Source organism: Enhydra lutris, unplaced genomic scaffold (genome assembly GCF_002288905.1).
Source record: "Enhydra lutris kenyoni isolate GAN:26980312 unplaced genomic scaffold, ASM228890v2 scaffoldscaffold33, whole genome shotgun sequence".
Taxonomy (NCBI): Eukaryota; Metazoa; Chordata; class Mammalia; order Carnivora; family Mustelidae; genus Enhydra; species Enhydra lutris.
Window position 1 is genome coordinate 3091759 of NW_019154117.1, and position 13787 is coordinate 3105545.

Consider the following 13787-nt stretch of genomic DNA (forward strand, 5'->3'; position numbering starts at 1 on the left):
CAAGCCAGAGATTCAGAGAAAATATTTGCAAAAGACACATCTGATAATGACCTTGTTATCCAAAATATACAAAAACAACTCTTAAAATTCAACAGTAAGAGAACAAACAACCTGATTGCAGAAATGGGCCCAAGACCGTAGCAGACACCTCACCAATGAAGATATACAGATGGAAAATAAGCATGTGAAAAGATGCTTCACATAATATGCCACCAGGATGCAAATGAAAACACTGAGATACAGCTTCACACCTCCTGGAACAGCAAAACTGTGGAGCAAAGACAACACCAAATGCTGATGAGGATGTGGAGCAACAGGAATTCTCATACACTGTGGGTGAGAATGCAGACTGGTACAGTCACTTTGGAAGGCAGTTTGGTGGTTTCTTATAAAACTAAATATACTCTACAATCCAGCAATTGCATTTCTATTTTTTCAAAGGAGTTGAAAACTATGTCCACACAAAAACTTGCACATGGATGTTCACAGCAGCTTTATTCATAAAACTTGGAAGCAGCTAAGATTCTCTTCAACGGGTGAATAGATAAACTATAGTACGTTAAAATAATAGAATATTATTCAGCACTAAAAAAAATGAGCTACCAAGCCATGAAAAGACATAGAGAAATCTTAAAAACCTGTCACTAAGTAAAAGAAGCCAATCTGAAAAGGCTACATGATACATGACTTAACTATATGACATTCCGAAAGAGGCAAAACTACAGAGGCAATAAAAAGATCATTGGGGCTGGGGGAAGGAGGGAGGGATTAATAGGCAGAGCACAGATTTTTAGGGCAGTGAAAATGCTCTGTGTATTATAATGATGGATAAAGTCATTATGTATTTGTCCAAATCTACAGGATGTCCAAATCCATAGAACATTAAGAGTGAACTCTAAGGTAAGCAGTCTGGGTAACCATGAGGTGTCAATGTAGGTTCATCATTGGTAATGAATGAACCATTCCGGTGCGTGAGGTTGATCACATGTGCATGTGTGTGGGCAGGGGATATATGGGTCATCTCCGTCCCTTCCTCTCTAGGTTGCTGTAAACTTAAAACTTCCCTAAAAAAATAAAGGCTTTTAAAAAACGGACCCAAAGCATAAAGAAAAATATAAATTGGATTCCATTTGAATCTAAAAATGACCTAAGTTTATGCTGTCTACAAAAACACACTTTAGAGTCAATGACACAGGCTGAAAGAAAAAAAGATGTCAAAATAGATACCAAGTAAGCAGTAACCTAAATAGAGCCAAGATGGCTATACTGTATATACTGTATATACTGTATAGAATAGAGTAAGACAAAAATTGTTACTATAGACACAATAAGGACATTTTACAATGGTTAGAAATCAATTCACCAGTAGGATATAATGACTAAGAACAGAACCCCAGGGCGCCTGGGTGGCTCAGTCGGTTAAGCATCTACTTTCAGCTCAGGTCAGATCCCAGGGTCCTGGGATGGAGGCCTGTGTTGGGCTCCCTGCTCAGCAGGGAGTCCGCTTCTCCCTCTCCCTCTGCCCCTCCCCCTGTTCATGCTTTCTCTTTCTCTCAAACAAATAAAACCTTAAAAGAAAAAGAACAGAACCCCAAAATACACACAGTAGAACTGAAAACCTGAAGAGAGCAATACACAAGGCAACAGAAATAGCTGGAGACGTCAGCATTCCCCTTCCAATAACGAACAGAAATGAAGTGGAAGACCAGCAAATAAACAGAAGACTTAAAGGACACTATAGACTACCTAGTTGTAGCAGACATCTACAAAACACTTTAAGCCCAGCAAGAGCGGAATACACATTCTTCTCAAGTGCACAAAGAATATTCTTCATAGTGGACCATATGCTAAGTCATAAAACAAACCTCGACAAATTAAAAAGAACTAAAACATACAAAGTACCTTCTTAGAAAGAAAGAAAGAAGAAAACTTAAATCAATAATCTACCATTTCACCCTAAGTAACGGGAAAAAGAGAATAAAATGAACCCAAGTAAGCAGAAAGTAGGAAATGAAAAAGAGTAGAGTGGAAATAAATAAAAGAAAGAAGACAAAAAATAATGGAGTCAATCAACAAACCCAAAATTTGATTCTTCCTAGGAGTGCCTGGGTGGCTCAGTGCTTGCTTTTGGCTAAAGTCATGACCCTGGAGTTCTGGGATCCAGCCCCTTGCTGGGTTCCCTTCTCAGCAGGGAGTCTGCTTCTCCCTACTCCTCTGTCCCTCACCCTGCTGCTTCTCTCTCTCTCTCTCTCTCTCTCTCTCTCTCGCTCAGTCTCTCTCAAATAAGTAAAATCTATAAAAAAACAAAATTTGGTTCTTTAATAGAGATCAAGAAAATTGGCAAATTTTTAGCGAGACTAACCAAGAAGAAACTCAAATTATTAAAGAGTAGAAAGGGTCACTATAACTAACCTTATAGAAATAAAAAGGATAAGAAAATACTATGAAGAAAAGTATGCAAAAAAAAATATGAAATAAATTACTAAGAAAACAGAAACTACCAAAAATATCTTCGTGAAGAAACAGAAAAATCTGAACAGATCTACAACAAGTAAAGAAATTAAATAATTTCAAAAACTTCACACAAAGAAAAACCAAGCCCAGATGGTTTTACTGGTGAGTTCTACCAAACATTTAAAAAAGAATTAATACCAACACTTTTCAAACTCTTCCAAAATATAGAAGAGGAGAGAACATGTCATAATTCATTTTATGAGTACAGTATTACACTGATTCTAAAATGAGAAAGCTATCACAGGAAAAGAAACTATTGATCAATGTCTCTTTTAAATACAGAGGCAAAATCCTCAGTGTTAGCAAACTGAATCCAACAGCATATAGAAAAGTATATATATATACACCATGAGCAATTGGAATTTATCTCAGGAATGCAAGGTTAGTTTAACATTCAAAAATCAATGTAACATATCAATATTAAGATCAATGTAATGTATCAATAATAAAAACAAATACCATGTGATCATCTCAACAGACACAGAAAAATCACCTGACAAAAGCCAACATTCTCTCACAGTAAAAATATTCAATAAACTAGCAGTAGGAGGGGAATTTCCTCAACTTGATAAAGGGCACCTATGAAATATCCACAACTAACATCATGATTTACAGAAAGATGGAGGGCGTTCTCCTAAGATCATGAATAAGACAAGGATATGTACTCTTACCATATCTACTTAACATTGTAATGGAGGTTCCAGTCAGTGCGATAATGTAAGAAAAAGAAATGAAAGACTTCTGTATTGAAAAAGAAGTAAAACTATTTCTACTTGTAGATAGGATGTTGTATTTAGAAAGTTCTAAGGAACTGACTAAAAAAACTAAGAACAGATAAGCAGGTTCAGCAAGTTGGCAAGATAGAAGATTGATACATAAACCCAATTTTATTTCTGTAGCTTGAATTATAGTTTTATTTCTACAAACTGTTTAAAAATGCTCTTTTTCAAGTTGAATCAGTTCCCTCTACTCCTAATTTTCTGAGAGTTTTTAATAATGTATCACTATTTGATTGTGTCAAATGCTTTTTCTCCATCAATTGATATACATATATGATTTTTGTCTCTTCAACCTGTTGACACAGTGGATACGCTGAATGATTTTTAAATATTGAACCAGCCTTGTACCTTCTCTCAGCACTGCTTTGGAGGACCCACAAATTTTTTTTTAAAGATTTATTTATTTATTTGACAGAGATGACAAGTAGGCAGAGAGGTGGGGGTAAGCAGGTTCCCTGCTGAGCAGAGAGCCCGGTGCGGGGCTCAATCCCAGGACCCTGAGACCGTGACCTGAGCTGGAAGCAGAGGCTTAACCCACTGAGCCACCCAGGCGCCCCAGGCCCACAAATTTTTGATACGTTGAGATTTTGTTCAACTCAATGTATCCTCCCCAAGACAAGCACATCCAGTCTTGTCACTTTTTTTAACACAGTATGGAGGCCAGAGCAATAATACAAGAAAAAGAAGTAAAAGACTTTCATACTGGAAAGGAAAAAGTAAAATTATGTTTATTCAAGGATGACATTATCTACATAGAACATCTGATGCAATCCACAAAAAAACCTATTAGAAATAGTAAGCCAATTTAGCAAGGCTATGGTATGCATATCAATATATAAAAATTGATCACATTCTTATATAATGAAGACAAATAACAAAATTAAAATAAAAAACACACATTAGCATGGAAAAATATGAAGTATTTAGGGATATATCTGATAAAAGAGATAAGCTTGTATACTGAAAACTATAAAGCACTACTGAGAAAAATTAAAGACCTAAAAAATGGGTGGGGAGGGCAAGATCTACTGTGTTCATAGTTCAGAAGACTATTTAAGATACCAGTTTTCCAAACTGAGGGTTGATGGGAGGAGGGGGGTTGGGAGGGGGGGGGGGGGGTTATGGACATTGGGGAGGGTTTGTACTATGGTGAGTGCTGTGAAGTGTGTAAACCTGGCGATTCACAGACCTGTACCCCTGGGGATAAAAATATATTATATGTTTATAAAAAAATAAAATTAAAAAAAATTTTAAAAAAAAATTAAAAAAAAAAAAGATACCAATTTTCTCCCTAATGACCAACAGAGCCATCACAATCCCAACCAAAATCCCATAAAGCTTTTTGTAGAAATTGAAAGCCAATCATGAAACATATGGAAATACAAAGGATCCCCTGTAGCCAAAACACCACTGAAAAAGAAGAAAAAGTTGTCCATCTAACACTACTTAATTTCCAACAGCAGTAATAAAAACAGTGAAGTAGGAGCTTAAAGCCAGATAAATGGAGCAATGGGACAAAAAAGAAGCTCCAAAAATATACCCACACCTGCAGGACAACTGATTTTTGACAAAGATGCAAAAGCAAGATAAGATAAATTACTAAATAAAACAAGGCAGACAGAGAGGAGTACATACAAGCAACTCCATTTATATGAATTAAATCAAATGCCTCTTCAGCATCTCTTCTTTGCTCCATCTCTGAGCTAACTGGAACTAATTCCAAAGACACTAACCATTTGTCCCAATTAGATCAGCTGCCATCCTCCTTATGGGCAAAATCTCCAAGGGATATTGGCAGAATCCACAGTGCACCTCCTATCCAGACTCAAACAGATCCTTCCGAATCTCTCCCCAGAACTAGCCAATACTGCATAAATAAAGCAGCCTTTCAAGTTATCAAGTCCATCATAGAAGATCACAAGGATCAGGGCCTCATTATCTCCGGCAGCAGACCCTGGAGTATCTCTAGCTCACCTGCAAGAACACTCAGTGGCTGAGGACGAAGCTTTGTCTGGGAACCTGAGCAATAAGTACCGCTGATATCCCTCAGCACCCTGCTGTTCTAACCCCACACATCCTGACACCCAACCCCACTGAAACCAAATTGCTCACTGTGACTGATCTATGCAGTGCATTTTTTTAGTATTCCAGTAGATAAGGATAGCCAAAATCTTTTTGCTCTCACTTGGGAAGAATTAAGATCCATCTGGATAGTTATGCCCCAGGACTTCTCAGAGTCCTTCTTAACGTTATAAACCTTAAAAGCGGATTCGGACGACAGAAGGTTTTCTGCAGGCTCTACTTTGTTCCAGTAGGGAAATGATCAGCTCTTCTGCTCTGCTTCTCAGACCTCTTCACAGGAAGGGAACGTTCATCTGTTAAAACTTTTGCCTTTAAAGGGACATAAAACCTTCAAAGAAAAACTGCAGTGTATTCAAACTCAGGTTGGAGACTCAGGGCCCCTGATCTCGGGACCAGGACTAGATTTGGATCCAGGGAGACCTCAAGGCATCCTGAACATGCCTAAACCTAAAACTGAATCCCAATGACGAGGTTTTCTTGGACTAGCTGACTGCTGTCGAAACTGGATCCCAAACTTTCTCCTACAGCTCAACCTCTATTGCTTTCCTGAAAAATCAACAAACCTGACCCTATTAGTTGGAAAGATCGGGGTGACAGAGCTTTTGCGACTTCAAAGAAAAGTCTAATAAGACCCCTGCCTTTGGACATCTTAACCATCAACTTCCCTTTTTCCTCTTTGTCTGTGAGAGGGAAGGAATGCCCTTGGAGCGCTCACCCCACCAGGGACCATCATCGCCCTGTAGGGCACTACAGCTAACAACCAGACCCTGAATATGGCTCAGGTATAACCCCCCTTGCCTCACAGCCATTCCTGCCACTGCCCTCTTAGTTAAGGCCACTCCAGAAACAGTCACAGGGTCCCCTCTAACTATCCCTCTGCCCCATGCAGTAGAAGCCCTCCTGAATTCTCCTCACACTCAAGGATTTTCAGCCAGTCACCTCGCCTCCTGACTTCCTCCTGCTAGACGCTGCCGTGTAACTCTTCCTCACCGCATAGACTTAGCCCTGCTACTCTTCTCCTCCCTCGTGACTGCTTAACACTGACAGATCACCTTTTGACAGTTTACAGGAATTTCTCTGCAGCTCAAATGCAGATTTTTAATGGGTTACTGATGGTTCTTATTAAAGGATGAACCTGTTAAATACCGTGCTGGGTCGGCCGGAGGAACTCCCTTTGAAGCCACTGAGGCAGCACGTTTACCTTTAGCGACTTCAGTCAAAAGGCTGAATTGCAGCCCCGGACTTGATACCTAGCCAAGGGTAAAATAACCAGCATTTACATCAAGAGCTGGTATGCTTTCCAGCAACTCTTGACTTTGAAATACTATGGAAACAGTGAGGTTTACCTCCAATGGAGATAAAATTTTAAATGGCTATATCCAAAATTTATTACATGATATATTTTCACTGGCTGCTCTGGCCATTATTAACATTCCTGGCCATTCTGCATATGACTCCCTGGAGGCCAAAGGCATTCATGAACCAATACTGGGGAGGGGAGAGCTAATAGGGCCACAGAAAGTGCCTACTTTGCTTGTCCCACCCGTTCCGAACCCAGTCCGGGGAAAACTGCTCCGCTCCCAGACTCCGGACCGCCTGCTGGGCCACTCCAGTTTGCCAAGTGGATCTCCTACAGCCTCCCTGTCTCAGGGACAGACAGACATTTCAGTCATGGTCTGTATGTTTGGTCACTGGACTGAAACGTTCCCTTGTAGACAGGCCACTTCTTCTCATGTGGCTAAAATTCCGTGAGAAAGAGAATCCCTACCTGGGGACCCCTCTCCAACATCCCCGCGATCAGGGAATCCCTTTTACTGGGGTGGGGGGGGGGCTCTGGGAGATCTGCGCTGTCGGTGTGCGTTATGACACTTGCCCTGTGTACACCGTCCTCGGTGCTCAGAGTTCGTCGCACTCACTGATGGTGTCATGGAGTCTCCGCTGGGAACATTTGTGGAGATCATAATATAATTTGGAGTTACCATATTACTTTTTCTGTTGTGTATAATTATATTTTAAGTTTTGCATTTTTTAAAATAGGTTCCACATGCAACACAGGGCTTGAACTCACAAACCTGAAATCAGGTCCTGAGATCAAGTGTTGGACCTTCCACCAACTGAGCCATCCAGGTGCCCCAAGTTTTGCCTTTTATTGCCTGTTAAACTTTTGCAAAAACGATGTGCCCAATAAGGTGACTCTAGCTCATGCTTCAAGATGATTTCCAACACTTACAACCTTGAGAAGACAGACTTTAGATGGGAAATACCTGAGAGTTTCTCCCTCCTCACCTTCCTTGTTACTCAACTGTGGCCTTAAGTGCTTTCCAACTGCTAAGCACCTTCCCTCTGATGTAGGACAGGACAACCAGGGAAGGTCCTCCCTGGCACCAAGGGACAAAGCAACTAAATACAGAAAACCTGACTCGGAACCAGCGATGCTTTGGGGGAAAGATATTGATTAAAAGAGGGAAATGAGGGGCACCTTGGTAGCTCCGTTGGTTAAGCATATGCCTTTGGCTCAGCAAACTGACTACATGAAAAGGGCAAAACATCATGATCACATGGGGTTCATTCCAATGCAAGGCTGATTCAACATCTGTAAGTCAATCAATGTGATTCATCATATTAATGGAATGAATGAAAAAAAAGACAGGATTGGAATGTCTGGTGGCTCAGTCAGTTAAGTGTCTGCCTTTAGCTCATGACCTGGGGAGCGTGCCTCCCCACTGCCCCCCCCCCCACACCTTCCCCTGCTTGTGCTTTCTCCTGCTCTCTGTCAAATAAATAAAATCTTTAAAAATAATAATAATAAAATTAAAAAATAGAAAGATAGGATTATATTAATATATGCAGCACAAAGTTCAAAACCCATTCATGATAAAAACTCTCAAAAAACTTAGAAGGGAAGTTCCTTAACCTATTAAGACTATTTTTAAAAATCACAGCTAACATCATACTAAATAGTGAGATAAGTTTTCTCCCTAAGATCAGAAATGAGGCAAGGATGTCCTCTCTCACCACTTCTAATTCAACTTCATAATAAAAGTTCTAGCTAGTATATGGGCGCCTGGGTGGCTCAGTGGGTTAAGCCTCTGCCTTCGGCTCAGGTCGTGATCTCAGGGTCCTGGGATCGAGTCCCGCATCAGGCTCTCTGCTCGGCAGGGAGCCTGCTTCTCCCTCTCTCTCTCTCTGCCTGCCTCTCTGCCTACTTGTGATCTCTCTCTGTCAAATAAATAAATAAATTCTTAAAAAAAAAAAAAAGTTCTAGCTAGTATAATCACACAAGGAAAAAAAATAAGAGGTACGCAAATTGGATAAAAAGAAATACAACTATCTTTATTCACAAACAACATAACTATCTATGCAGAAAACCCCAAAGAATCTACCAAATAATTCCTGTACATAATAACTGAATTTAGCCAAGTTGAAAAGTACATGATCATGATCTAAAAGTCAACTGCTTTCCTATATGCCAGCAATGAATACTTGGAATATGAATTTTAAAAAACAATACATTTATAATAGCAGTCCCCAAAATGAAGTTCCTAGGTGCAGAGGTAACAAAATATGTACAGAATCAGCGTTCTTGAATTGGAAGACCCAACATAGTAAAGATGTCAATTCTCCCTTAGCTTCATGCAATTCCTACCGAAGTCTCAGCCAGCTTTTTGGAGACATACTTAACCTTGTTCTAACATTTACATGAACAAGTAAAGGTATTAGAACAGCCAATTCAATTCTAGAAAAGGAGAACAAAGTTGGAGGATTCATACTACCTGATTCCAAGACTTACTATAAAGCAATGACCACAAAGGGGCAAAAGAATGGACTCATCCATCAATGGTACATAACAGAGCTTAGAAACAGACCCACAAAAACACAGTCCATTTTGACAAAAGTGCCAAGACAAATCAATAGAGAAAGAACAGCCATTCAACAATTGGTGCCAGACATTGGAAGTACATATGCAAGAAACTAAACCGCACACAAATATTAACTCGAAACAGATCACTGACCTGTATGTAAAATGCAGACACTATAAAATTTCTAGAAGAAAACACAAAGGGAAATCTGCATGATCTTGGGTTTGGTGATGAGTTTTAAGTACAAAGCAAAAGCAAATTTATGAACAAAGAAACTTTCAAGTTGGATTTAATTAAAATGAAAACCCTGAACTCTGTGAAAGTCACTGTGAAGAGGATGAGAAGACACACTGGGAGAAAATATCTGCAAATCCCACATTTGATAAAGGACATGTACCCAGTATATGCCAAGAACTTTTAAGGCTGAATAATAAGAAGACAACTCAATTTTTCCAAATTGGCAAAATGAGAGAGAGGGTAAGGGGAGAGGGCGGGGGTGGGAAGGAGAACATGGTGGCAGGAAGGACAGGTTCCAGGATAGACAGAAGATGAATTTAACATTCGCAGAAGGACTAACTACTACTGTTTCCTGCTCATATATTGGTTGGGTAATTAGAGATATTATAGGTATCTACAGATAGTATTTCTATTTAAGAAAAAAAATGGAAAAGGCCATCAGTGTTTATAAATTGTGGTTGCTGTAGTATTTTTCTTGTAGAAAAGAAATTGGTATTAATTTGAATACTTTTGAGAGTAAGAAACGGTTGTGCAAATTCTAACACATTCTAATATTTCTCATGGAATACAAACCGGTTATGTTTCCACCAAGTTAGGTTTACAAGTACTGAGCTGGAAAATTGACTGTAATACAGTGATAAGTTAAAAAACAAAAGCAAATGCAGAGTAATAATTTTAGTCTAGCTACATTTATCTGTAAAAATTTTCAAAATGATAGAAAAATGCATTTGTGCATTAGAAACATAGGGAGAAACTGGCGGCACATGGGTCAATCTGCTAACACCAGTTTTAAAAGATTTACGTTTGGACCAAGAAAGCAAGTGTTTGTCTTATTTTATTCCTTTATACACTTCTGTATTGTTTGAGCTTTACTTTGGAATTAAAAATAAACCCTGTTATTATATTTTTTAGGTTCTACTGAAACAAAAAAATGTGCAAAAGATCTGAACAGATACCTTATTAAAGATCTACAGATGAAAATAAGCATATAAAAAGATTCTCATTATGGGGAAGCTAGTTAAAAACATAATGATATACCATTATACATCTATTAGAATAGCAAAAAACAAAAACTCAAGAGAAACCAGCAATATCAAATGCTGTCACGGTAGAGAGCAACAGGAACCCTCTTTCCCTGCTGGTGGGAATGAGTGCGGCACGGTAGTACCATTCAGAAGGTAGCTACAGTGATGGATACATGATGCCATCCATCTGTCCAAACCCCCAGAACTATTTTAGAGCATGAAGAATAAACTTTAATGCAATATTTTAAAATGCAAATAAAAAAATCAACTGGGGAGTGAAGAGAAGGGGGATGCAGACTATGACAAAAGAATTTCATTGTATTATGGGACACTTGGGTGGCTCAGTCCGTTAAGTGTTCAACTCCTGATTTCAGCTCAAGCCAGTCTCAGGGTCATGGGATTGAACCTGAGTCAGGCTCCATATGCAGCGTGGAGACTGCTTCAGATTCTCTTTCTCTCGCCCTGCCCTTCCCCTGCTCATGTGTGCACACACTCGCTCGCTTTCTCTCTCTCTCAAATAAATGAACAAATCTTAAAAAAAAGAATTTAATTGTATTTCAAATATATAAATATATGACATAAACCCACAGGAGAAAGGGACCTGTGTAGTTTGGAAAAGACTGGAAACTGAAAGACAAAACAAAAGGAACTATACATTCCCACTATAGTTGGAAACACTGTTTCTCATGGAGGTGCTGGTTAATGATTTTGATAGTGAACACATATAATAGGGCTGAAAAAATAAGTAAAAACATGGTGAATGGCAGAAGCCAGGTTTTTCACTGCTGGGATTGGGAGGTTACAGATAACCGGTAAGTAAAGGGGCAAAGGCTAGAATGAACTGTGGAGTTCTGAATTAGAGTCTGAGACATCACTGGGAACTTCTGTTTAGCTTAATACAGAAACTGATGAGTAAAAGTAAAAATAATACAGATGTATGCATACACAGGTAAATAAATATACATATATTTATTTCCTAGCTCTGCTCACTCACAGGACCTAAAAACAATGACATCCCAGTAGCAATGAGCACATCAGAGCAAATCCTGGGTTTTAATACCATTCTCCAGTAAAAAGATCCAGAGACCCTGCTTCTCTCCCTTTCCTTCTGCCCCTACCCCTGCTCACATGCTCTCTAAAATAAATAAATAAACCTTTAACAAGATAATTTTAGAGACCACAAAGATAGATTTTTGGGGTCACAATTTTCTACCAAACTAGGTGTCCATTCTAATTGCCATTAAAGAAAATGATTTCCAAGAGAGAATAACATTATAACTTCTTAGAAATTAAGCCAAAGAACTATCAAAGCATTGACATTTTTATGGAACAAGCATAAGTTACATCTCTTAGATCAACTGTAAAAATACTTCAGACCTGGGGCGCCTGGATGGCTCAGTGGGTTGAAGCCTCTGCCTTTGGCTCGGGTCATGATCCCAGGGTCCTCGGATCGAGCCCCACATCGGGCTCTCTGCTCCTCGGAAAGCCTGCTTCCTCCTCTCTCTCTGCCTGCCTCCCTGCATTCTTGTGATCTCTGTCTGTCAAATAAATACATAAAAATAAAAAAAATCTTAGAAAAAAAAAACTTCAGACCTGCAAAATCTTCAGTTGTGCTCATTTATTTTCCTGTAGTTTCCTATTTTCTGACACAAAAACTACTTTTATATTTTTAATTGCAATGTTTTAAAAAGTTTTTTAAACTTTATTCATTTGAGAGAGAAAGAGAGAGGAGAGAGAGACAGAGGAGCACAAGCAAGGGGAGAGGCAGAGGGAGAAGCAGACTCCCCTCTGAGCAGGGAGCCCAGCATGGGGCTAGATCCCAGATCCTGAGATCATGACCTGAGCCTAAGGCAGACATTTAACCATCTGAGCCACCCAGACATCCCACACAAAGTACTCGTAACAAGCTTAATTGAGACTCAAAAGAGTTTTTAGAATTTTCCAACCACTATTTTGTTACAAATTAAACTCAGTGAGAAACACAGTTCCTTGTCATGTTAACATTAAGATGCCGGAGCACCTGGGTGGCTCAGTGGGTTAAGCCTTTGCCTTTGGCCCAGGTCATGATCTCAGGGTCCTGGGATCGAGTCCCACGTCAGGCTCCCTACTCAGCAGGGGACCTGCTTCCCTCTCTCTCTCTGCATGCCTCTCTGCCTACTTGTGATCTCTCTCTGTCAAATAAATAAATAAAGTCTTTAAAAAAAAAAATTCAGAGGCTGTGCAGTTTTATTGTTCAATCTGCAATTACCTTGTTTTATTGTTTTTTTTCCCCCTATACTATTTCTGTAAGATCAGGGACCTTCTCTGCCTTCCTCGTTGGTATATCCCCTCCACTTAACATAAGACCCGATACTAAAAAGTGTTCTATGTATTTACTGACTTAACAAATGGGTGATTTTAGTCATAGAAAGGAAAGCGATTAGGAGTTAAATAGTCCATGCCCTCAAATTTATCAAAAAATGTAAAAGGTGGCTCCTTATTATTTTTATGGATTTTTTACTGCCTCACACAGAGTAGATTCTCAAAAATAAATTGCATATTTTTTGGAAATGAAAATGACATTGAATATTATAACACGATTGGAACTCACAAATCTGCTCTAAAAACAGTGAAGGAGAAAGAGAACAGTAGAAAAACAGTCGTCTTAGTATTCTCCAAGGGTTTTCTACCCACTGTCTCAGATAAAACCCTGGAGGCACTGCCCCATCTTCAAGAAGAGCAAAGTGAGAATCCTCCAGGAAGTCCGAGGCCCAAAGTCAAGAAAGTGTTGGAATTGAGATTAGAATATCAGTTCTTCCTTAAACCAAAACCCACATTATTTCCTCTACTCCATGCTGCCTCACAGGAACCAGAAAAAAAATACCTATTTTTTTTCCAGTAACAACACATTAAATGCATTAAAAGACAGAATTTATATTTGCAAAGAAATATTTTGATTATTCAACTTTTTAGAAAAGGTGAGTAAACTAAATAATTAAATGTATCTTTTGGTAAGACTGAAATGATGTGAGAAAGAACAGCTGAAGTCACTAGAAAAGAAACATTCCAACGTGTACATTTTCACACCTACTGTACAGCTTACTTTAAAACTAAAGAAAATCTTCAGATTCTGAGGCATTTTTAGTTGGCAAAAAGGATGAGATGTGCCTTAAAGAAAACTGTAATTTAGGGTCTGTCCTCAGGATAATTTCCAAATTCCTTTTTTTTTTTTTTTTTAAGATTTTGTTTATTTGACAGATCACAAGTAGGCAGAGAGGCAGGCAGAGAGAGAGGGGGAAGCAGGCTCCCCG

The 13787-nt window shown here is 39.1% G+C and overlaps 1 protein-coding gene across 1 annotated transcript in view; it reads right to left on the reverse strand.

Moving 5' to 3' along the window:
- LOC111153583 (protein tyrosine phosphatase domain containing 1) overlaps positions 1–7188 on the reverse strand; it is a 44596-nt gene extending 37408 nt beyond the window's left edge. Inside the window, exon 1 of the mRNA XM_022512707.1 lies at positions 7144–7188. Within this exon, the coding sequence (XP_022368415.1) occupies positions 7144–7164 (21 nt within the window). The 5' untranslated portion in view covers positions 7165–7188. The remainder of the gene's footprint in view (positions 1–7143) is intronic.
- Between the last annotated feature and the right edge of the window lie 6599 nt (positions 7189–13787).